Source organism: Chinchilla lanigera, unplaced genomic scaffold (genome assembly GCF_000276665.1).
Source record: "Chinchilla lanigera isolate Chin_1 unplaced genomic scaffold, ChiLan1.0 scaffold00071, whole genome shotgun sequence".
NCBI lineage: Eukaryota > Metazoa > Chordata > Mammalia > Rodentia > Chinchillidae > Chinchilla > Chinchilla lanigera.
The window spans coordinates 7,938,112-7,962,303 of NW_004955472.1; the positions used below are offsets into that span (position 1 = coordinate 7,938,112).

At 38.9% G+C, this 24,192-nt stretch overlaps 1 protein-coding gene across 1 annotated transcript in view; it reads left to right on the top strand.

Moving 5' to 3' along the window:
• The window catches only part of Caap1 (caspase activity and apoptosis inhibitor 1), a gene marked incomplete in the record, with an annotated part of 55,551 nt that overhangs the window by 410 nt on the left and 30,949 nt on the right, over positions 1 to 24,192 (top strand). Inside the window, 4 exon segments of the mRNA XM_013523025.1 lie at positions 1 to 62; positions 5,040 to 5,240; positions 5,983 to 6,067; positions 7,718 to 7,793. Of these exon segments, the coding sequence (XP_013378479.1) occupies positions 1 to 62; positions 5,040 to 5,240; positions 5,983 to 6,067; positions 7,718 to 7,793 (424 nt within the window).

Genomic DNA, 24,192 nt, shown 5'->3' on the forward strand with positions numbered 1-24,192 from the left:
GGGAGCGGCGGAAGCGCAGGAGCACCGACTCGTCCTCCAGCGTCTCGGGCTCCCTGCAGCAGGTGCGTGCGCTCCCCTCGCGCTCCCGGAGCGGCTGCTTTTCGGGAGGAGGCGGGCTGCGGGGCGCGGGGCCGCGGAGCGCGTTGTTGGCGCGAGGTCCCGAGGGGCCCCTGCAGGCTCGGGTGCCCGAGTCCGGGACCGCGCCCCGGGGTCTTGAACTTCCGCCTTTGGGTTGACTGGGACGCGTACTTTCTTCGTAAACTTCGGTGCCTCCCACTCCGGGTCTCCCCGCTCTTCCCGACGAGTGCGTGTGGGTCGGGAGCTCGACTTCAGTGCCCTGTGAGCCGGACGGCTTGCTTCCTCTTCACCTTTTGGATTGCGATTACCTTCACATCACGCGGGAGAACGCTGCGGCCCAAAGAAGTTAAGGAGCGTTCGTTACCTGTAGTCGCGGGACTGTTCACGCCCCCAGTACCCGCGTCTGCCAAGTTGTATTCTTTCTGCGCCGTTGATGTCACCATACCATTTAAAAATACTTTGTAGTTTAACATGATGCACAGAAATGCAGGCAAAAATGTGGAAGTCCTTCTTCGTGCCTCCACGGTAGTAGTAGCTCACGTGCAACCTCGTTTCATTATCCTTTTTTTTTTTTTTGTCTTTTTGAGGCAGAGTCTCGCTATGCATTTCGGGTTGGCCTTGAGCTCACTTTGTAGCTCATGCTGGTCTCGAACTCGCAGCAGTCCTCCTGCCTCAGCCTCCCGAGTGCTGGGATCACAGGTGTGCGCCACCACGCCCGGTCATTATCCTTTGTTAGGTATGTGTATTTAGTTTACACATCAGCCTTATTTTGATAACCCCCTGTTGAATCGGACCCCACTGCATTGCGATAGTTTTTTTCTACATATGGCACTTTATTTTAATAACTCCTAGTATTAGTAAATACATTTCAATAAGACTTCACTAATTTATAGTCCAAACAGTGTGCCAGAATACCCATTTGATAGCCACTAAAATTTGATACCCATTTTTAAGGATTTATCAGACTAATGAGTCAAATTAATCATAGCATTTGTTTTAGTTCATATTTTCCTAATTAGTAACGAGATTGAACACTTAAGTTTTTATTTGTTACTTGATTCTTTCTTGTGGAGTTGTGTACATCCTTTCCCCATGTATTCCCTCAGAAATTACACATCTTTGCCCGAAGTCTTGGTTTTAAACTTTTGTGTACAGTGTATTGCAAACGTTAATATAATTTTGTTCAGGGTGTACAGAAGCCCTTGATTTCTTTGTAGTCAAAGCTAATATTTTCTTTTGCCTCCTAGGTTTTCCCTGTAGTTTAGAAAGCTCTTTCCTATTCCAAGATTATAAAACGACTGTAGTTTGTTTCCTAATAGTTTCTAACATTCACCTTTAAATTGGGACTTGTAGAAGCATAGAAAGCAATTTATTTTTATGATTTTCTTTTATCTAGCCACACTCTTTGCTTGAAATTGACTTTCACAAGAATTTTTGCTAAAAGCTTTGTCTTTTTCAGCACTCATATTTTTGTTTGTTTTGCATGATCAAGGACTTCTAGTGTAATATTGAACTGTAGCAGAGATAATAGGTATTTTTTCCTCAATTTTTAAAAATGGGAACATTTGTAATGTTCGATCAATAAGTGGGTTTGGAGAGAGAGGTTTTGGAAGATAACTTTCGCCGGATTAGGGAAATTTTCATCTGGCTTACTGGAGGTTATGTGAGTTGTCTTTGTGGTGTGGAGATAAATTGTATTTGGTTTGTTGACTTAAGTTTGTTATATGCAGTTGGAATTCAGTATTTGAGTTATGTGTAAGTATTCCTAAATTACATCAGCCTGTAGTTTTTGTGTTATGGATTTAGGAGGCTTTATTATCTTTTCTTGTTTTTGGTTTTGCTATGTTTGAGAATAGTTTATAATCTTTTTCTCAAATATTTGTCAGAACTTGACCATTGAACCATAGTTATGTGAGTATTGTGTCTTTTTATGGGATTAGTTTTTTTAACCATTTCTAAAAATATTCCTTAATAGTTGTAGATCTATTCATTTGGGCCACCCCCTTCTAGATTGAATTTTAGATATCACTAAAGTTTCTGTATCTTTCATAATCTTTATTATGATAAAGAGATCAGCAGTGTTAAGTGCTATAAACATTTGTAGATAGCACTAAATCTAACTTCTAATGGGAAATAGGTGTTTTGTTTTGTTTTGTTTTTTAAATTCTGGACATTTTTTTGGGAATTGAACTCAGGACCTAGTGCTTGCCAGGCAGGTCTTGTGCCACTGAGCTATATCCCCAGCCCTGAGAAATAAGTGTATTTTTGAAGGAAAAAGTCATTGCATGTTAGGCACATAGATAATGCCTCAAAATTCTGAGTGCTAAAATATCTTTTGTGTATTGAGTTTTTTTTTTTTTTTTTGGTAAGAGCTTTATTGAAATACATTTGTTATACTGTATACTTGAGCCTTTCAGGTGTACAGGTCGGTGGTTTTGGGTGTATTCAGAATTAGGCTACCATCATTATAGTCAATTTAAAAATATTTTATGCATACGTTTTAATGATCATCCCTAATACCCCGCCCTATTTTATCCCTACTAACCACTAATTTACTTCCTGTCTCTATAGATTTATAGATTTTTCTTCCTTTATTTAAAAAATTAAATTTTTACTAGTACATGTTCGTTAATGATTGTGTTCGTTGCGGGGAGTCAGTCCATGTGCATAACACATCGAAATTCTCCTTCTCCTCCTCCCCCGTCATCTCTCCATCTCTTGGTCCCCTTCTCATCTGCAGAAGATCTGTCTCTCTGTGTACTACTATTGGTCTTTTATTCAGCTCCTTATATCATAGGTTTTCTTATTCTGGACATTTTTTTAAATGGAGTCATGCAGTATGTTGTAGTTTGTATTTGGCTTTTTCATTTAACATGCTTTTATTTTTTGTCCATGTTGTAGCACACAGGTTTGTTCCCTTACCGCACAAGATTCATTCTTTTTTATCGCTACATACTATTTCATTATATGACTACTCCACTTTATGCTTTCATTTATCTCTTAATGGGCAGTTAGTTTGTTTCCACCTTTAGGCTATTATGAGTAATGTTGCCATAAACATTCCTGTAAAGCTTTTATGTGGACCTGTGGTTCCATTTCTCTCGGGCATTTAATTGCTGGACCTTACTGGTGACTTCTTCTGGAACTGCCAAACCATTTTCCTTCCAGAGCTGCTGTATCGTTTTGTGTTTCCACTAGCAATGTAGGGAGTAAAAGTTCCATTTCCTCTATATCATTACAATATGAGCTCTTAGAACAAGAGCTGACTTTACTTTTCAGTCTAATTATTGCAATTTTTAAAAAATTGGCCAGTTTTAAAAAATTCATTAATCATTTAGTTTTTTTTGAGACACAGTCTCGCTGGGTACACAGTGGTCTTGAACTCATTGTGTAATCCGAACTGGCCTCAGACTCATGGCAGTCCTCCTGCCTCCGCCTTCCAAGTGCTCGAATTGCAGGGATGTACCACTACTCCTTGCTATTTTTTACTTTTTTAATTGGCCTATTTTAGCTGACTTTTTAACAGTTCCATTAGAGTACATAACAGAAATTTGCATAACCTGTATGGTTAGGGAAGCTTTTCCCGAGGAAATGACTTTTGAATTTGCTATCTGACAAGTGTTAGAATTTGTTAATTTTGTTGGTATAGTGTGGTGTAAGGGAAGAGGAGGAAACACTGTCATAGACAGGAGGAGAGTGTGTATACAAGCTGTGCTTATATGAAATGAGGGGAGCAGAACAGGTTATATCTGAGTAATTCAAAGAAGGTCATTATGTCCAGAACACCAAGGATGAGCGAGAAGCATCTGGTAGGTCCTGTTACCCAACAGTGGGAAGTCATTGAAAGGTTTAAGCAAGTATAATTATTTTCCTGTTTTAGAAATTCTGTTCTGCTGATAGTACACAAACCAGAGACCTCAGTCAGATGTAGAAAGTCCACCTAAATGGCTTGCTGTAATTCATAAAAAATCCTACTTGTTTAGATCACTGTTATGACAGATTTGGACAGACTGGATAGCTTTGGGAGAGGCTTGGTAAAATTGTCAGAAATGTTTTAAATTACTGAAATAATTTGGTTACTTTGAATATGATTATATAAAGTTTTAAAATAGCTTCTGGTAAACATTATGTTGCTGTATATTTGTGATTTGTAACATTTTTGTTGCTGTTCCATTTCTTTGTATTAGTTCAGTAAAGTGACAGTGGATACATAAAACTTGTGAATGAGTGCTCACTTGCAGGAATGTCTTAATTCTTCAAAAGTCAAAAATTGTAGGAACTAGTCAGTGTTAGTATATGTTACTCATTCAGTAAAATGTTCTCTCTCTCTCTTCTTTCCTTTCTTCGTTCTTCTCCCTTTCCCTCTCTGTTTTTTTCTCTGTACTGGGGATTGAACCCAGATCCTCACTGTGTGCCAGGCACGTGCTCTAATGCTGAGCTCTATCCTCAGTGTTTTGATTTTTTGTTGTTGTTACTGGGTTTTTTGGTTTTGCTTTTGAGACAGGCTCTTCCTAGGTAGCTCAGCCTGCCCTTGAACTCACTGTGTAGCTTATGCTGAACTTGAACTTGTGATCTGCCTGTATCAGCTTTCTGAGTGTCGGAATGACAGCTGTGAGCTCTATGTCTGGTGAAACTTTGTTTTGAGCTAAGTGTCCCATGCTGGCCTCAAACTTGGGATCCTCCTGCCCCAGCCTCTCAAATGACTGGAATTACAAGTACTATATACACAGCTATGCCTGGTTTTCTCTTCCCTTTATAGCTATTCCTTCTGTTATTTGCAGAGTGGAAAGTAAAAATCAAAGAATATTGATCTATTAAATATTTTCTATGATTTTAGATAAATGTGCAAACAATACAGTTTTGGAAGTGTTGGAAGAAGGATTGAATAAAGTGCATGATACTGTATACAGACTCTATTTTAAATAGTGTTGTTTAATAGTTTGTTATTCTTTCAATTTTAGGAAACCAAGTATCTTTTGCCAGCTTTGGAGAAAGAGTTATTCTTGGCAGAGCACAGCGACCTTGAAGAGGGTGGACTGGACCTGACTGTGTCATTAAAGCCAGTTAGTTTCTATATATCAGACAAAAAAGAAATGCTCCAGCAGTGCTTCTGTATTATAGGAGAGAAGAAGTTACAGAAGATGCTTCCCGATGTGTTAAAGGTACTTCATTGCAGCGGTAGACTGCATGCATGCATAGAGGTAGTGTTCGCTGTAGCAGTCATTTTACTTATTGCAGCTTGTAATTGGAGTTCTCATCTAAAACAAGCTACAAATACCAGAAAAAGAACCTGGAGAACTGTAAGTGGCCTTGCATATTTAAAGATTTCCAAGGAAGGTTAAGGCAAGGTATTCACTGACTCAAAGGAAACGATTCTGTTCAATGCAGGACGTGGTAGCAACTGAGTTGGAGGTATAATGAATCTTGCTGGTGCTTTAAGAAATAGTATGCTTATGTGTAGCAGTACCCAGTGGTGGTTTGTAATAACGTATATTTCATTGCATGCATAAGGTTTTCATACATTTATTTCTGAAATAGGTCTTAGACAAGTTAAGCCCAAAATCATGTATCTAAAGCACATAGAGCCAGGACTTGAGTACCTTTAGAAGAATTATGTAGCATAAATAGACTGCTATTAAAAAGTAGCAGGGAAACTGTACACTTTAGTTTGTTTTTCAAGATAAACATGACTTTATGTATTTCTGTCAAATCTAAAATGTTTATGTTGACTGGCAGTTTTTCAGATTTCATCACATGAGAAGATTTATGTGACTCCACGTGAGGTTTTGATTTGTTTTATTGTAACATTTTGCTAACCAAAGTTTTTCTTACGATTGCAGTTTCCTAGTTTACATTGGGGCTATAGTACATAAATGCAATTTTTAAAAATGTTATTTCCTTTAGAACTGTTCAATAGAAGAAATTAAAAAACTGTGCCAGGAACAGTTAGAGCTCCTGTCTGAAAAAAAAATCTTGAAGATTCTTGAGGGTAAGAAGACATATTTCTACATTCTGGATACTTTGGTAACTTAATAAACTATATTCATCATTAATCTTGAGGTATTCTTTCTCCTGTTGATTTACATTATTGGGTAATCATTGAAGAATGTCTTTGTTGTACTGTGAAATAAAATTTACATTATTAGAATAGAATCTCAGTAATAAATTAGATGTATAGTTTTTCTAACTTGAGTATGTAGATAAGAGCATGTTTGTACACTGCAATAAAATGAAATGAAAAAATATTTATCACGAATGCTGTAAAAACTACTTAGACTACAAAGAATTTCCTTAAAAGAAGTTAACTTTTTTCTGTTATTTATTTATTAATTACTTTTGTGGTACTATAGAGTACCAGGGCCTGCACAGTGAGCTATATCCCCAGCCCTTTTGATTTTTTATTTTGAGACGGGCCCTTTCTAAGTCACTATAGTTGTTCAGGTTGGGCTTTGTGAGCCTCCTCCCTCAGCCTCCACGATTGCTGGATTACAGGTGTGTACCAGCACTCCCAGCTCTGCTTCACGTTCTGTATAGCCTTTTCTTATTTATGGCATATTATTTCTTCTCCGGTAAAACCGAAATGCAGAGCTGGAAGAGTTCTCTGCAACTTGCCAACTCTTATATGCCCACCTCAAGTATGACTGTGCTTGGTGATATTGTCACTACTAGAATTTTGAAGTTTTAGGTTTTTTTTCTTTTGAAACTGCAAGGATTTTACCATTTGTGGCACAGAAGAAACAAATAATAGAGATTTTCAGTTTCTCTAGAAACTTCTGGTTTCCCTAGAGAGCAACTTTTTTTGTGTATTAGGGGTTAAACCCAGGGCTTCTTGCATTCTAGGTTCTTCCGCTGAACTAGATCCTCAGCCTTTTTAATTTTGTTTGTTTTTATTTTTGTTTCTTGAGACAGGGTGTCACTATGTAGTGCAGGTTTATTGTAGTGTATGTAGCCCAGGCTGGCTTTAAACTCAGCAGCGATCCTCTTGCCTCCGGCTTTTGAGTGCTAGGATTATAGGCATGCAGCCACCACATCCAGCTCAGTCTTCTTAATTTTTTTTTTTTTGGTTGTTTTGTTTTTAGAGATGGGGGTTTTGCTGTATAGCTCAGGCTGATGGCCTTGAACTTACTTTGTAACCCAGGCTGGCCTCAAACTCAGAGCCATCTTCCTGCCCTAGTCCCTGGAATGCTGGGATTGCAGACGCACACCATTACACTCCACAGTCCTTTTGATTTTAATTTTTAAAAATTTGAGCAGTCTTAATAAGATTCCTAGGCTGACCTCAAAACTTGTGATTCCCCTGCCTTAGTCTCCCAAGTAGCTTTAGTAATGGATGTGCCACCACACTTGGCTAGAAAGGATTTTTCTGAAATGTAAACTAGTTTAATGGATTTTGTAATTCTGGAAACAGATGTATACTTAAGAATATAGTCTCTAGGTGTATACACACCTTCTTGTATTATGTGAAAAAGAGGAGGGACTGGAAAAAAGTCATTAAAAAACTAATTTTAAAAATAAGCAATTGAAAATATAATAGTCTTAACAGTTACAGAGTTGTCTACTATGTGTCACTTTTTGTGAAACGATTAGTAATTTTGACATTTTTATAAACGTGATTTCAAGAATTTATTTCTTTTACAAGGTGACAATGGTGTGGACTCAGAGATGGAAGAAGAGGCAGATGATGGCTGTAAGATGGGGTCTGACCTAGCCAGTCAGTAAGTTCAAAACGTCCATTTCATTTCAGTGATTTCTTCCGTCACATGTATGATGTTTTTCTGCTGCTTTCATATAAGATAATTCAACTGTGAATCTGTTTACATGAGAATTGTTACGTTGGTATACATGAGATTGAAGTTTAGACAAGAAAGAAAAGAGCACGGCGACTAGTTTGGAAACTTAGTTGAAATTAGAAAGGAATTAGAAAAATAATAAACAGAAAAATGAACCAACAAAAGGAAAAGTTAAAAACTAAAGAGGTGGAAAACATACAGAAAATTAAAATTTGTAAATAAGTTTATAGACTTGGTCTCTGTAAAGACCAGAATATAGAGAAATTCTTTTTAGGTTTGATGAAGGAAATGAGGGATGAGCAGTTATAATTGCTATTAGCAGGCAGAAGGGGATGTAGTACAGGCGTTGCAAGCTTAAAAGTGTGGTGAGGGTCCACAGGCAGCGTTGTGTACGCAAACCTGAAAGCAGCAAGTAGTTTCTAGCAAAATGCACACCAATCAAATTGACCCTCTACCCAGCTGCAAAGCTTGAAGAGATTAATGTAGAAATAAGTAAAACGTTGACTAAACATCTGTTGAAAAGAGCACCAAGACAAAATAGATGTACATCTGAATTATTACCTAGAAGAGTCAGTACGTGGAGTATGTTTTTAGCTAGTAAGATGTTCAGCAAATGGCAGCAATAGCTTATAGCACTTATAAACACATCACACCTGTGTTATGTAGCTGGGCGAACCATGGCAAATATTTTGAAAGGCACATTATGGCGGGTATGTAAGGCCCATGTTTATTTTTTAGAAGTATTTCTATTTATGAATTGTTAATTTTATGAGTTTTATTAAACAATGTGTACCAAACAGGAAAATAAAATATCAATAAAATAAAATATTAAATACATACTGAATATTTAGAATAAACGTCTAAATTTTCTACGTCAACTGTTTGCTTACTAAATCTAGAAAATAACAGCAGAGATAAATTCCTGTGTGAACTACAATGAAAATACAAACAAATCTACCACGAAATACTCTTTACTTCAGTTATCACACCTAAGGCAGTTTTCACACATGAGAACAGCATGTTCCGTGCATAAATATTGCTTGCACTGAGAGCAGATGTGTTTTGTTGGCCGTCTTCTTCAGCAGGACATACCTCACACCTTGCTGGTCTTCCTGTTTTCTTAGGAGATTCTTGCGATGTTTCCCCTGTCTGTTCCCTAGTCTGCTTCTGAATTCTTCTGAGTTCTTTGGGTAGATACATACTGTTCTCCCTGTGTTGTCATTAATCATTCATCCATTCTAGTCCCAATCTTCTTAAGACAAGTTCTCCTTGATACTTCGTGCCTGTTATTTTCTTTGTAAACTATGACATGTTTAGGACACAGCCATTGGCCAGTGCTTTGTGTTTTGAGTGACAACAACATGTATTCCACCTTTTGTTTTGTTGTAAAATGTGAATTTCTGGCTTCATTTGTGTTGAGGATTCACTGTCAATCTTTTTTGTTTGTTTGTTTGAGGCAAGGTCTCATTATATAGTCCAGCCTAGCCTTTAACTCACTATGTAGCACAAACTGATCTTGATCTCACAGGATCCTCTCCTGCCTCAGCCTCCGGAGTGTTGGGATCACAGGTATGCAGCACCATGCCCAGCCTGTCAATCTTATCATCATGGTGTCATGTTGACAGTATCAATATTACTTGGTTGTTTTTCTTCACCATAGTGTAATGTGGGCTAGCCTGGAATTTACTATGTGGCACAGGCTGATTTTGAACTCACAGGATCATCCTGCCTCCCTCCCAGTTCTGGGGTTGCGGGTGTGCACCACACACCCAGCTTCATTATCAGTTTTATCGTCATGGTGTAATGTTGACAGTATCAGTACTACTTCATTTTTCTTCTTCATATAGGAGGCCAATGTTACGTTTTTCTGAAATCCAGATTGTACTATACATTCCTTTGTTGTGAACTACAACATATTTTGAGCAATCTTCACTTTGTTCTTGTGAATAGTTCCTGGGTTGGTCAAATGGTATCCTTTTAGCAAATGTAATATCAGTGGGTACCTAGAGAGCCAATTGTCGAATGTAGCATTTGGGTTGCTTTTTGAAATAGGTGCAACCACAAAGTTGTGCAGTTTACTGCATGAATAAAGACCTGGTGACCGAGTTCCAGGATAAGTTTCTAGGTTTATTTTTTTTATTTTAGTTTATTTTTTCTGGTATTGGGAATCGAACTCACGACCTCCTGCTTGCCAGGCAGGAGCTGTGCCACTGAGCTAAATCCCCAGCCCCAAAAGATTCGCTTTAAGTCTTAAAGGGTCCATGTTTTTTGTTTGTTTGTTTGTGTTTTTTTTTTTTTTTCCAGTACCAGGAATTGAACTCACGACCTTGCGCTTGCCAGGCAGGCGCTGTGCCGCTGAGGTAAATCCCCAGCCCCACAGGATAAGTTTCTCAATTCAAGGTGTAAATTGTCTTTGCATCGACCAAGGCATATATTTTTATACTGTACTTGGAAGGTTTACTTGTGCTGAAAGCCTCAACAACCAGGAAACAATGCAAGTTGTTCATCAGTTTTTATGTATTTGGATAGTATATACATTGAGTACAGTTTAAAACAGAGCTTTCAAAAAATGAGTGAATAGCAGTCAAATAATCAGATTTCTTCTTTGTTGGTGGGTCCTTTTGTTGTCAAAATGTAGGCAGTTTTGAAGGAAGCCAGGTCTCGTGACTGTTATCCTAAAAATCTCCACGCCACATCAGTCACTTCTCCATACAGCCTTTAGACTCTGAGGATCAGAATGTGAAGTCCGGCTGTGAAGGCTCTTAGTTCAAATAGTGTGGTATCATGACAAAATATAGTTTTGAGTATTATTATTGATGCATATAGAATTTTGTTTTGAATTTCATTATTAGTATATTTCAAAACGTCTTGTAGCACACTGTCCATTACAATTTCCAACACTGATTCGCAGTGTTGGCATTCTGTTTAGTAGGTTTCATCCCTGGCAAAAACTTCATAACATTTTCTGGTCTAGTTCTAATGTTGGATCGTTGAGGTATACATGACCATTTTGTAGTGTTCAGATGAGTAAAATGTTTATGTACATTACTGTTTTCTTCCTCATCTGAATCAAGGTCTTCAATCTGTACTTCTTTTTTTACATTGCTACTTTCACTTTTATGTAAATATAGTGATCTTTTAAGAGAACAAACAACAAAAAACTATACCGCAAATATTCTACATAAATATAAACATGCTTGTCTACTTCATAATTATGCAAAATGAACTTTGGGCGCAAGATTTTAAAAATCATTAAATGAGACAGTGAACCCAAGATAGAAACAACAGAAGCAAATAAAACATGCATTTCATAATGCTTTAGTTGGTTTTATCTTCCAATATACTGGTCAAGGCCTGAGTTTCAGAAATTTTACATTCCTTGCCAAATGGGATTATCCAGTTTGGCTGTACCTAATAAATTCTCTTTCAAAATAATGTAATAAATGTAGCTCTCTCTCGTCTCACTTACCACCGTCTGAAATAGGGAAGTAGAGATTTCAAGCTTTCCTACCACTGAAGCACACCACACATTGGGGAAAAAAACATTCTGCCATAGAAATGAGAGGCATTATTATAAATCTGTTTTATTTACGTTTCCCCTACACATTGAACTAAGGCTTGCTGTGGCTCCTCAGACACGTCAACTCTGGTCTTTTCACCCCACCTAAACGGCTCAGTGCAGCAGACACCGTGAAGGCAGTCGAACAGTTTAGTTAGAAACTTCAGCATGCGTATACTCAGCTTTGTGCAAATGCCCAGAAGGTTTCTTTTCTGTGTCTAAGCCCTGTCCTTCGCTGGTTAGTGTTCTTTGCCTCCTCCTCCGCAGGCTATAATCACATGGAGGTCTAGTCCTGTGATGATAGTTCCTGCTATTAAGAAGCCCATACCAACCAGAGCTCAAGCCAGAAAAGGTCAGCTTGTACTCACAGGGCAGTCCACGTGGGTCAAAATAGGAAGAGTCCATGGAGAAGGAAACTGCAGAACCCTGGAGCTGGAGTCTGGGGTGGGGTGAAGGGAGCAGGAGAGATGGTGAAGGCACAGGCACGGGAGGAAGCAGTCGAGTTTAGCTGGCATGAAGATAGCTGTGCAGTCACTGGTGCGGCCACATTCTTGATTCTCAAAGAGAAAAATACCCCTTATTCCTCTGGGAGACAGGACCGTGATGGCTTTGTATAGAAAACAAAAACCGGAGCTGTGCTAGAGAATAACCTGAGCAGGACGGATGACAAGGGAGAGAGTGTGAAGCTCAGAAAGTGTGATTCACCAAGCCTAGTGCCACATACAAGTATTTCCTATAGAAACAAATACCTTAACAGGCCCCAAACCACAGTTCCATCTACATAAATCAAGGCTTGGGGATTGTGGGTAAATAGGTGTTTCAGTTCAAGTTCCTGGAACCTGCTCCAATTTGAGCAAATGAAGAGCAGTGAGATAATTCCCACATCCAACAACTCAGACTTCCAATAATGATCTTTACCTTCCCTGAGCTATCATCACCATGGAATTATAAAACAATTATCAGTCAGCTCATTATAAATAAGTTCCTATCTGCCACCAAAACCCCTGAGCCCTCAGGATGGGCGAAGACCCACCACAAGAACTAGCACGTGCCCATCGCCTACACGGGCAGGCTGCGGGCTGCTGCGAGGCAACGGCTCCCCGTCCCAGTGCAGCTCACTGGGGTCACTGTGTGGATGCCGCAGCTCTCCCACAGCCCCCATCGTGGACTGTCCATTTCCTTGTGGGTCTGGACTGTTTTCCTCTAGCTGGGGAGAGGCCGTCTGAGTGGAGGAACGGGAGAAAGGAAAATCATTATTAATGTCTTGAGGCCTACAGAACAAAGTAGATAAGAACTTGTTGGGACACATTCATGCAAACTAGAGAAACAGGCTGTTCCATACTAATCAGGGGACACTTACCACACAGTCCCTCAGTGTGGAACATTCACTAGTGATCACCTCCCAGCAGCATCAGCTTCAACCCTAACCCTAACCGCGCACTGCAGAAGGCAATCTTGTGACTTTCTTCTAGTTGTATATAAAAATTTGAACTAGTTTAGGAGTTAGGCACAGTGGTACAAAATCATAAGCAGAAAGATCTGATTAAAGAATGTGCTCATTCGCATTGCAGAACTATCTAGACTGGTTTTTGGAAATTTACTGCTGGCTTATTTGTTCAGAGAGGTTTCCTTCACACTCACCCTGTTCTCGTCCTGCTAAAGCTCACTACATGAAGGACACCTAGGATGGGTCCACATGGAACAGAGAGCCTCAGTTTAACTGAGACACATGCATCAACACAGTGGCTGCTGGCTTATTCTGCTCACTCGCTGAGCCTAACGCATTTGGGGACTGTTGGGATCTGAATTCTGGCTGGAAATGCCTGGTACTTTTGTCTTTTTGAATCCAGTAAACATGGAATGTACTTTGTAAGTTGCATGTCTGAAAATCTCTCATTCTAATAAGAGAAACTCTAGAGAGGGAATATGGACTGGGAACGGAAGGATGGTCATAAACCAGCCGTGTGCTTCCCTTTCCTGTAAATAAGGGGCTCAGCTAGAATATCTTCAGTGTCCAACCCAGCTGACACTCCAGGACTCCACTTCTACCCAGGTTTGTCAGGCTGGGTCAGACAAACTTCCTTACCACTTCGCGTCAGCTGTTTAAAGTGGCTGTAACATATTTCTGTGTTTGAGGTATCCTCTTCCTCTTTATCTCTCAAAGAATGTTTCACTGGGGCAGACTATTCAGCCAAACTGGTGGCTACTGAGTTTTAAAACCCAGTCACTGACCTGGTGAAGACATAACCCTTGAGTAACCTAGCCCAAGGCACATTTATTTGTCTGCTTTTCATTAAAAATGTTAGTCAAATAGAAATATAATTGTGTTATTCTATAGATATACTTAAACTTTGCAATAGGAAATTATTCAAAAATTACATAAGAAAATCACCCATCACCACCAGGGTAAAGACTTGAATATCAGGGAGTTCCAAAGCCAAGGACTCCTTATATGCACTGATCCACAGCGTTTTCCTTGTGGCAATGGACTCATGTGAAAGTAGCCTGGTCTTGCAGCATATTTCTGCACCAGGAAGTAGATTTTGAAAGATGGAGGGATAATCACTGCTGTCCTTACCAGATTCACTCACCCGCAAGTCGTTTCTGAGGGTGTTCATGAGCCGCCTGCTTCCTTGCGGCCGGCTGGTTCCATTGGCGGTGGCAGGCCTGCTGTTGTAGGGCCTCTGGTGTGACGGCGGTGGAGGAGAGGCCGGGCCGTCGTCCTCCCTCCACTGCTGGAACTGTGGTCATCACTTCCGAGGAGCGCTCAGTCTGAGGAGCTGCTCCCACTGCTGCTGCTCATCTGCTCAGTCGTGTCAGCTTCAGCCCTCAGCTTGCTGGAGGTCATCGAGCTGCAGTTCAGGCCAGAGGTTGTCCTTCAAGGGAGAAATTTTAGGTCTGACTGAAGGCTTTGTTGGAGCCCTGAACGGCATGGGTGGTGGAGGGAGAGGTGGCCGTGATGGCTGTGGGGGACAAGTAGGCTGCTGATCCCCTCAGGCTTGGATTTTACTGCTCCCCTCAGCGATTGTCTTCTTGACCTGAATGCTGCTACTGAGCTTTTGCAGTACATATTCACCAGAGTCATGGTTAATAATAAGCCCAGTCTTTCTGGTAAGGCCGATTGTTCCCCTTGAACACAGTCATTGGTGGTGTGGATCCAGGGACATGTGGCAGCGTAACTGTGACTTTATCTTCTTTGCCAACCTGAAGCTTACCTTGGCAAGAAGTATCCAAAGATGAGGGCTTAAAACCAGCAGATGGTGTGGAAGGAGGCCCGCAGCTGCTTCTCAGAGCTCTCTGCGGGGCGCAGACAGTGTCCCTTATGGTTTGCCCTCTCTTCCTGGCTCCAGGTTAGCGCTCGCCCTCGTAGCTGCAGCCCCAGCTCCTTGCACAGGTGTCCAGTGGCGAGCGCACCGAGCGCTGGCCGGGGCCCCAGTCTGCACTTCTCTGTCATATCTTGCTGTCTTCGGCTTGCAGGATCTAACCTAGCAGCAGCAGCCAGGTCACCCGATGACTCACTTTCCACCTCCTCCCAAAGTTGGAAAAGCAGATTTGCATGTAGTGTTTTGCTGAGTTGGCTAATTCTACAGGAAATTAGAAGAAAACATTTAATAAAAAAATTACAAACGCACAAGGTGTAACATAGAACGTAATGTGGGTAAAACTCACCTGTTTACACTCCATTACCTTGCTGGTCATTGTGTCACGTGGGTGAATGCAAAGATTGCTTCCTGTATTCCTTTGGCGCAGCTACTGCGATGCGCAGCCACCTGTCGCTGTGCGAAAGTACATGTTTTCATTAGGAAAGTGTGGCGTGTGTGTCTGTGACTGAGTATGAGGAACTGAAGTTTTAAAATAGTCCAGATGATAGGAAAAGACAAAAAGGTCTTCAGTTTACTTTCTGATTCCTACATGGTTTTAACACCAAAATCTCGTGAGTAATACCAAGGAAAACTGAATGGGGATCATTGGCCCCCTTACTTGTGAGTAGAGACCTCTAGATGTAAGAATTATAAGTGTTAGTATTTAGAATCCAGCAGCATATCAAGTGAGGATGATTATTCTGTTGTCCAAGAAGGATTTACTGCAGGAATTTATAAGGAGACTTAATTACAAAATCTGTTAACACACTTCATATTAGTAAGTTAAAGGAAAACAGTTACATGATCATACAAACAGATGCTAAAACGTTTTTTGGTAATGTTCAACTATCTTTTTTGTTGTCGATAAGGTGTACAACATGATATCTTGTTACACATTATGAAATGACTAGTACAGTCAAGCAGATTACCTATTCATCACCTTAAGTGATAAGAACACCCAAATTTTGTGTGGTATAAGAACACACAAATTGTAGATGGTCTTACCACACAAAGGCACATAGTCAAGGTGTACAATACGATACTATTAATTATAGTTCTTGTACTATATATTAGATTTTCATACTTACTCATCCTACACAGTTGCAGCTTTGTACCCTGTAGTTTGCCCACCACCACCATTTTACTGTTTCAATTTATTTTTAAGATTACACATATAATTGAGATCATGCACTAGTTGTCTTTCTGTATCTGGCTCATTTCACATAATATCCTCTAGGTTCATCCAAGTTGTCCTTGCAGGCTCTCACTTTTAAATGCTGAATAATCCATGTTTACTCACCCACCAATGGACACATAGGTTATCTGCATATCTTGGTTATTAGGAGGAAGGTTGTACTGAGTAAGGAAGTGCAGATATCTTCATGAAATACTGATTTCATTTTCTTTGTGTATATACCCTGAAGTGAGGTTGCTGGGTCATATGATAGTTTCGTTTTTCATTTTTGAGGAATCTGATACTGTTTTCTATATCAGCTGTATGAAACATTCCTACCAACACTATGCAAGGGCTCCTTTTTCTTCATATCTTGCCAACACTTCTCTTTTACTTTTTGATGAAAACTGTCCTAACAGGTGTGAGGTAATACCTCATCTTGGTTTGGTGTGCAATTCCCAGATAACTAGTTGATATTGAGCCCCTTTTCATATATTTATTGGCTGTCTGTATGTCTTCTTTGGAGAAAAGTCTATTTAGGTCCTTTGCCCATTTTCTAATTGGGCTGTTTTTTGTTATGGAGTGATATGAATTCCATATATATTTTAGATACTGTATTAACTCCATATCAGACACATGGTTTGTAAATATTTTCTTCTAACTCGTAGGGTGACTTTTCATTTTGTAGTTTCCTTCCCTTTGCAGAATCTTTATAGTTTGATGGAGTCTTACTTGTTAATTTTTGAGCAGTGGTTTCTAGTTAACCTGTAGCTTAAAAATGATGCAGTAGAAAACCACTTAGAAATGATAAACATGATGTGTCTAAGACTTCACTAGTACCTACATAGTAAATTAAAGTGTAGACCTAGATAGGAAGCCTGTTGTGGATATTAATTTTCAACAGTTTCTGAGAGGTTCTAGCAAATACAGACTAGGATAAATTATAGAAAAGAAGAAATGAACTTTTTTTTCCAATTTATGAGGTTGTAAACCTAGAATACCCGAGAGACTATAGTTTAAAAAAGTACTGGAATTTGATAAGATGGATTTTATACAAGATGTATGTTAAAAAATCTCTTTTAGTAGAAACACTTAGAAAGGGAATTGGAAAAATATTTTATTTACTTAGTAGCAGTAGTACTTCTGATAAGGTCTCACTGTGTTGCCTGTGCTGGTCTTAACTCAGAGGCTCAAGGGATCCTTCCTTCTCGGCCTCCAAGTACCTGGGGAATATGTGTGCACCACCACGTTTGGCAAATACGCTATTTATAATAGGTTTAAAACTATGACAAGGTGTGAGAGTGCATGCCTTTAGTCCCAGCTACTTGGGAGGGTGAAGCAAGAGAATCTCAATTCAGAGCCAGCTGGACAACGTAATGAGACCATGTTTCTAAATAAAAAGGGCTGGGATGTAGCTTGAAGGTACAATGTCTGCGTAGCATGCACAAAGCACTGTGTTTAGTGTTTAGTACCACAGCAACAAAAGTCCCAGGATATATTCTCAAATGCATTTAACAGGAAGTACAGAAAGTGTAAAACTACTAAGGGACAAAAAATAACAACCCCCCAAAACAGAGTACAGTACTTTAAAACTCTATGGTGGGTGTGGAGGGGCATGATTCTTAAATAAGACTAAAAACCCAGAAACGTAAAAATACATATTTGGGTTAAAAATGTTTGTTAAAATGTCATAGAGTCAGTAACCAGACAGAAGATCTAGAAGAAGTACGGTCCCTGACTTAACAGTGCTTTCACTTCACTGTAGTGCAGGAGAGCTCTGGTATTCATCTTTAGTATAGTAGTCAATACGTTATACAAGCTATTTAACACTATTATAAAATGGGAGGGACAGATGGGGAAAGATTTATCAGTGGTTACTAGGTTACAGTTAAATAGGAGTAAGAAGTTTTGGTGTACAGTTGTATAGTAGGGTGACAGTAGGTAACGGTTATGTACTATGTATTTCAAAAAGCTAGATGAAAGGATTCTGAGTGGTTTTACTTCAAAGAAATAGTAGGTGTTTGATGAGGTAGATGTGTTTAACCTGATTTAAATATTACACAATGTGTATGTGTATGGAAACATCATATAGTACCCTATTATGTATTTTATGTATCAGTTAAAAATAAAATTACTAGATAAAACAGGCTTTCTTGTAGATGAGATGCAGTCTTATAAATAATTTTGCTCCAGTGTTGGCTAACAAAAATGGTTTGGCATGTTTAAGGTAGGCTAAGTTCTGCTGTTTGGTAGATCAGGTGTTTTAAAGACATTTTTGATTTAAAATATTTGTAGTTTACAGTGGGGTTATTGGGAAGCAGTCTTATCATAAATTCAGCATATGGACCTGGCAAGCAAGAGATAACAATCTGAATATTAAGTGAAGTTGGATTCAGGGATGGAAGCAGAGATGGCTGTGTCTTAGTTACTTTTTCTCATTCCTGATACAAAATACCTGACACCTAAGGTTAAAGGAAGAAAGGTTTATTTAGCTCACAGAGGTTTCAGTCCATAATTGGCTAGCTCTAAGGCAGGGTGGCATGGCAGAGGGGCCACAGTTCATGGTGGTGGAACATAGCAAAAGCAGCAAGAGAGAGAAGGGAGAGAGAGATGAGCCTCTTTCTATCCCTTACATTGTATGCAGGCTACCTGCCCTAGGGTGAGTGTCGCACTCACACCCTTCATCTCAGCCTTGGGCCGTGAATCGATCACAAACTCTAGAAGTCTGCCCCGTGACTGCCTAAGGCTTTGGGGGACACAAACCATAACAGGCAGTGAAGTGCTTTGAAAGTGGAGGAAGAAGCCATAAACTGTGGTATATTGGTGGCCCTTACGGAGCTGGAGAAAATAAGGAAATGGATTTTTCTCTCAGAGCCTCTAAAAGAAATTCAGTGCTGCCTCTACCTTGATTCTGGTTCTCTTAAGACCCAGTTCAGGTTTATGACCTCCAGAACTATTTGAGAATATATTTTGTTTTAAGCCACTAAATTATGAGTTGTTACAGGGTCAACTGATGACTACTACAGTGTACTTCATTGAAACCTAGGCAGTAAGCCAAAGCTACAGATTGTTGCCTAAAGCCATCCGTAGAGGGATTTTGTTTGATCTGAACATTTTAAATTTTTTGAAATGATTTTTAGCATTTATTTATCTATTTATTTATATATATATATATTTTTGGTACTGGGAATCGAACTCAGGACCTTGTGCTTGCCAAGCAGGTGCTTGTACCACTGAGCTATATCCCCAACCCCTATTTTTAGAATTTAAAAACCCAATGACAATATATCAAAATCTGGATTTCAAAATTGCTTGAAACATCATGCAACTTGGTAAGGCACCTTTTCCTGTGAGGGCAAAATTTCCGAGATGCTAGTGCTGGTACTTTGTATGACATATTTCATTGTGTTACAAAATAGTTTACTTTCCTGAATATTTAATGTATAATACCTGTAAAATCACACCGACTGAAAGGAAAATACATAAAGGCCAGAGGTTGGCTTTGGGAATAATTTTATCAGTGTTAGTTTTTTATTGCCCTCAGGCACACACTTTAGTTTAATCCCAATTTTAATGAACAAAAATTGTTTCACAGTCTATATAAAGCAATCTATATTATTAAAACTATGTGATACCCAGTACGTTTAAAAAAAAAAGTACATGAAAAGTCTGATGGTTTCTTTTGATGGGCAGCCTATACTCCTTTATTATAATTTTTAATCGGAAAGGAATTAACATTAATAGACTTGTCTAAAATGCTGTAATCTGGTATCTTTCAATACGAAGCCCATATATTTGTATGTACGATATTTAATATGTATTAGTTGTCTTATAGCCTGTTGAAGATTTTAAGGTATAGAAATACACAGAAATGTTTATACACAAATTACAAAGTTTCTAAAATTATCTGTACAGTTTTACATTATCTCCTCACATTGCCAGCTTTATACATTCAGATTGTCTTTCTCCTTTAAAGTCGGCTTCCAGATGCATGTTTTTTCTCCGCACGTCTCTGATCTCTGCTGTTGTTTGAGAGATTATGTGCTTACTTATACCTTAAAATAGTTTTTTTACTACCCAGAATAACAACAAAAAGTAGTTATAAATTTTTTTGAACATGTGCTTATTTGAAACTTGGAATTAGTAATGATTTTAATTTATAAAAATTTTGAATGGGAATGAGATTTAGGAACTGTGAAGATGCAGAATGTGATTGAAAAATATGGTGAATATTTACATTTTAAACATTTTATTATAGTAAAAGATATAGTGCCATTAATTTGCCTTAAAATACTCTTGCTTTGAACCACTTAGCTCATTGTTCTTGCCACTTTCTGAAGGCTCTCTGGAAGTCCTTTTCGGAATGTCTAGTTGTGCTGTTGTGACTGCCTCCATATCCTGGATCTGTTCGAGATGTTTACCTCTTGTGGTCCTTTTGATTAGAGGGAAGAGCCGGAGGCACATGGTGCCAGACCTGGTGGGTGAGGCAGAGGAGGACACGCCGTTATGGTTTTAGTGAGCTTGCCTTTCTTTCGATGGCACTTGAGAGCCGCACTCACTGTAGTGTTGATCATCCCTTGTAAATCAGAAGGGTGATCAACACTGATTCAGAAAGTGCCAGCAGCAGTGGAGGAAGTATGCTCAAAGGAAGGGGGAATGCTGGAGGGGCATTGGCAGTGTGTCTGTTACTATAATAGATTTTTAGAAATATAAATATTCACTGTAGTTTTCCATCACCCCTTGTACATCTGCTGTGGTTTTTGAATATCTTGATTTTAGAAAAAGTAAAGGATGGCATATCTCCTTTGGGAAGCAGTTGAGCTTGTGTATATTACATAGCAGGTAGTCTAAAAATTTTAGTTGTATTGTTTTAAAACTCTTAGGAATTGTGACAAGACTTTTAAAAGCTATAGGTGAAGATAAATTGCTTAGCAGAACCAACACTTCTAAGAAAATAAGGTAACATGGAGGTGTGGAATTAGAGTGCTATCTCCATTAACAATTGGGTTGGCGGAGAAGCTTTATTGTAGTTAAAATGGCACTTAAATGAGAACAGGTAGTTCGCCTAAAATGTTAAATGGTTATGCTCTAAAGAATGTGCTTATAATGAAATTTAAGTTTTGAACAGTGTAATGAAATAATCAGGATTGAGGTTTTATACGTAAAGAATGAAAGTACATACACTTTAGGGAAATCTTAGCTATGTTTTAGAATTGCTTTCTCTGCATATCTTTATATGAATTTTAAATGAATGTGCTTTTATTGAGTGATACTGAGAGGAGTGTCAGTGGAAATTAAGTGTTTCTCTGTGGATAATAAGCAGTATTGAGATAATATCATAGTTTTAGAAGATCAAGATATTAAAAAATTCAGATTTTCAAGTTGTACAAAATAGGTTATATATGAATGTTGTGGAACTATTACTTCTAGCTGTTACAGAGGAAGGAAATGTTTTAAATTAGCTATCAAATTCTAATTTTAAATAATTTTTTAGAAGATAAGATACTCCTAAGTAGGCCTTATATTTAGAAAAAAATCGTACCAAATTGAACCACTTTATTCTTACTAGAATATTTACTAGTAGATTTGTACGGAATTGTTTTGTAAAGCAAACAGTTAAGAGTTATCTTTAAATTGCCTTTTAAGTTGTCTTATGAATCTAAAATGTGAGTGGTGTAAAACATAATATGGTTAAAAGAGCAAAATTGGTTTCATCTAGTTACTAGTTACTACTTACTTACAAGGAACTTTTACTAGTTATACTGAATTAATCTAGTGTAATAATTAGGTTTCTTAAATAATGTACACGTTACTCCACCCTTCAGAACAAGTTGTTTCTAGTCAGGTTAGGTACATTAGAGAAGGTACAACAAAAGAACAGTATGTAAATGTAGAAGGTTTGATGATTGCTTTGCAGTAAGATGTTTATTCTTGAGATTTTTTTTTCGTTTTGGTTTTTTTCCAGACTGGGAATCGAACTCATGACCTTGCACTTGCCAGGCAGGCAATATGCCACTGAGCTAAATCCCCAGACACTATTCTTGAGAATTATTGGACTATTCCTCTGGCTTGATCAGTTTTCTTTTTGAGAGCAGCAGCTGCAGTTGTGTGAACATTTATCATTTGCTGAACCCCACCTGGCAATGATATGTAATCTCAGCACTCAGGTGGCTGAGGCAGGAGGATTGCTAGAAGTTTGAAGCCAGCCTGGCCTACATAGAGAACCTGTCCCACATCCCTGCAGCCCCCACACCCTTTGAACTTCACCTCCCTTTCTTACTCCACACACCTTCTGTCATCGTGGGTTTGTTTGTTTGTTTTATTTTTTCTCTTCTCCAAAGCAGTACTTTTAAGTTTCCTATGTGCCAAAGATCCTTTTTGGGAAGTCCAGTGAAACCTATAGTTAATGATGGAGAACCTTTTAGAGCTTTCAGTTATAACAGCGAGCCAGCTGAGGCATTTGTGGCACAGGTTTGCCTCCACTGGTATAGGTCCTTTCCCAGAATAATGTTTTTAAGATTTTAATTTATAGATTAATCACAAAGGAAATCAATTTTTGAAATGGTTAATAAAATACTTCATAGCATAGATATATGTGTAATCATTAATAAGTTGTAGCAATTGTAATAACTTTCATAATTTTAAAGTAAAGATAAATATAACCAATATTTTGGATGTGGATGGCAGTTGTATTATGGAAAGATTTCTGTGATTTCTGCTGGTGTCAGAATCACAGATACTGGTAATACCTGAAGAAAACGTTTAATTTCACTAAGATTTTCTGAAATGCAGGTATGATTTTCTCTGTCTGTGGTGGGGTGAGTGAACCCCCTCAAAGGTAGCTACGTCGTGGTCCCTAGGATCTGTAAGTAGTATGTCTGCACAAGAGTGTACAGGTGTGACTCAGTGTTACGCTGGGATGGAGAGCTTTTCCAGGACTCTCTGGGTCGGCCCTGCATGGGTCAGACGTTGTCATGAGGGGAGGTGAGCGGCGGAAGGAGTTTCTGACGGAGACACTGCATGATAGAGCGTAGGGAAGCAGAACCGGGAGAGAGGCTGCACTGTTGACTTTGGAGGTGGCAGAAGGACTGTGAACTGGGGAATAGAAAGAGTATAGCTGTAAATGCTGAAAGAGGCAAAGAAACAGTTTTTCCTAAAGTGTGGGGGGGAGTGTGGCCCTCCTGATACATTGGTATTGGCTTAGTGATACTGATTTTGGCCTTCTGGCCTCCAGAGCTGAGAGAGAATACATTTTTCTTGTTGTGGTTGTTATCTGTTATAGCAGCTATAGGAAACAAATATCTCATACAAGTTCGTAGCCCATTTGAATTCAGCTCACAGACCTGGTGTGTGTTTGTGTGCACGCGCATGCGTGTGTGCTGTGTGTGGGGGTCGTCATGGTAGAGATGGTCCAGGACTCACTTAGCTCCCCTGCTTCAAAAGCAGTCACTGTGCACATTTCTTGTATGTTCTTCCATTCAGAAATATTACACCTACACTAGGCTGAACATTTGTCTTCATGTATCTAGTGTCTCTTATTTAGCATCTTGCCACGTTTTCTAGAAAATAAGACCTAAGTGGAAAATAAACCATAGTGTGGTTTTCTCAGGATGTTCCTAACACAAGTGCTGCTCTGAAAATAAGCTCCAGTTAAGATCATCAGCTATACAGACAAATTTAGTAGTCCATTACAATATACGGACATATTAAATGATGAAATAATAATACATAATTACATATAATTATTGATATTAATACTTAAAATAAATAATAATGTAAATTATAATTATTTGTAAGTACCCAAGTTGGCCCTTTTGGACGAGAGATAAACGCCTGTGTAAACAGATGAACTTGAAACTTATTACTGAAAGAAGTCAGCATAAACGCAATGCACGAATAATGTATACACTTGAAAATGAGCAGATGTGGTTGTGTCTGATATGAATCTTCATAACTCGTATAACGGATGTACTTAATGCACTTACCGAAATGAAATGTTTTCTGAATTTGGGGCCACAAAGTTTTTGTCACTTTTGTGTGGACCATCATTCTTTTTTTTTTTTTTTGGTTCTTTTGAGACAGGGTCTCTCTATGCAGTTCAGGCTCAGGCTGATCTTGAGCTCACTTTGTAGCCCAGGCTGGTCATGAACTCACAACGGTCGTCCTGCCTCAGCCTCCCGACTGCTGGAATTACAGGCGTATTCCACCACACCTGGCTGGACCATCATT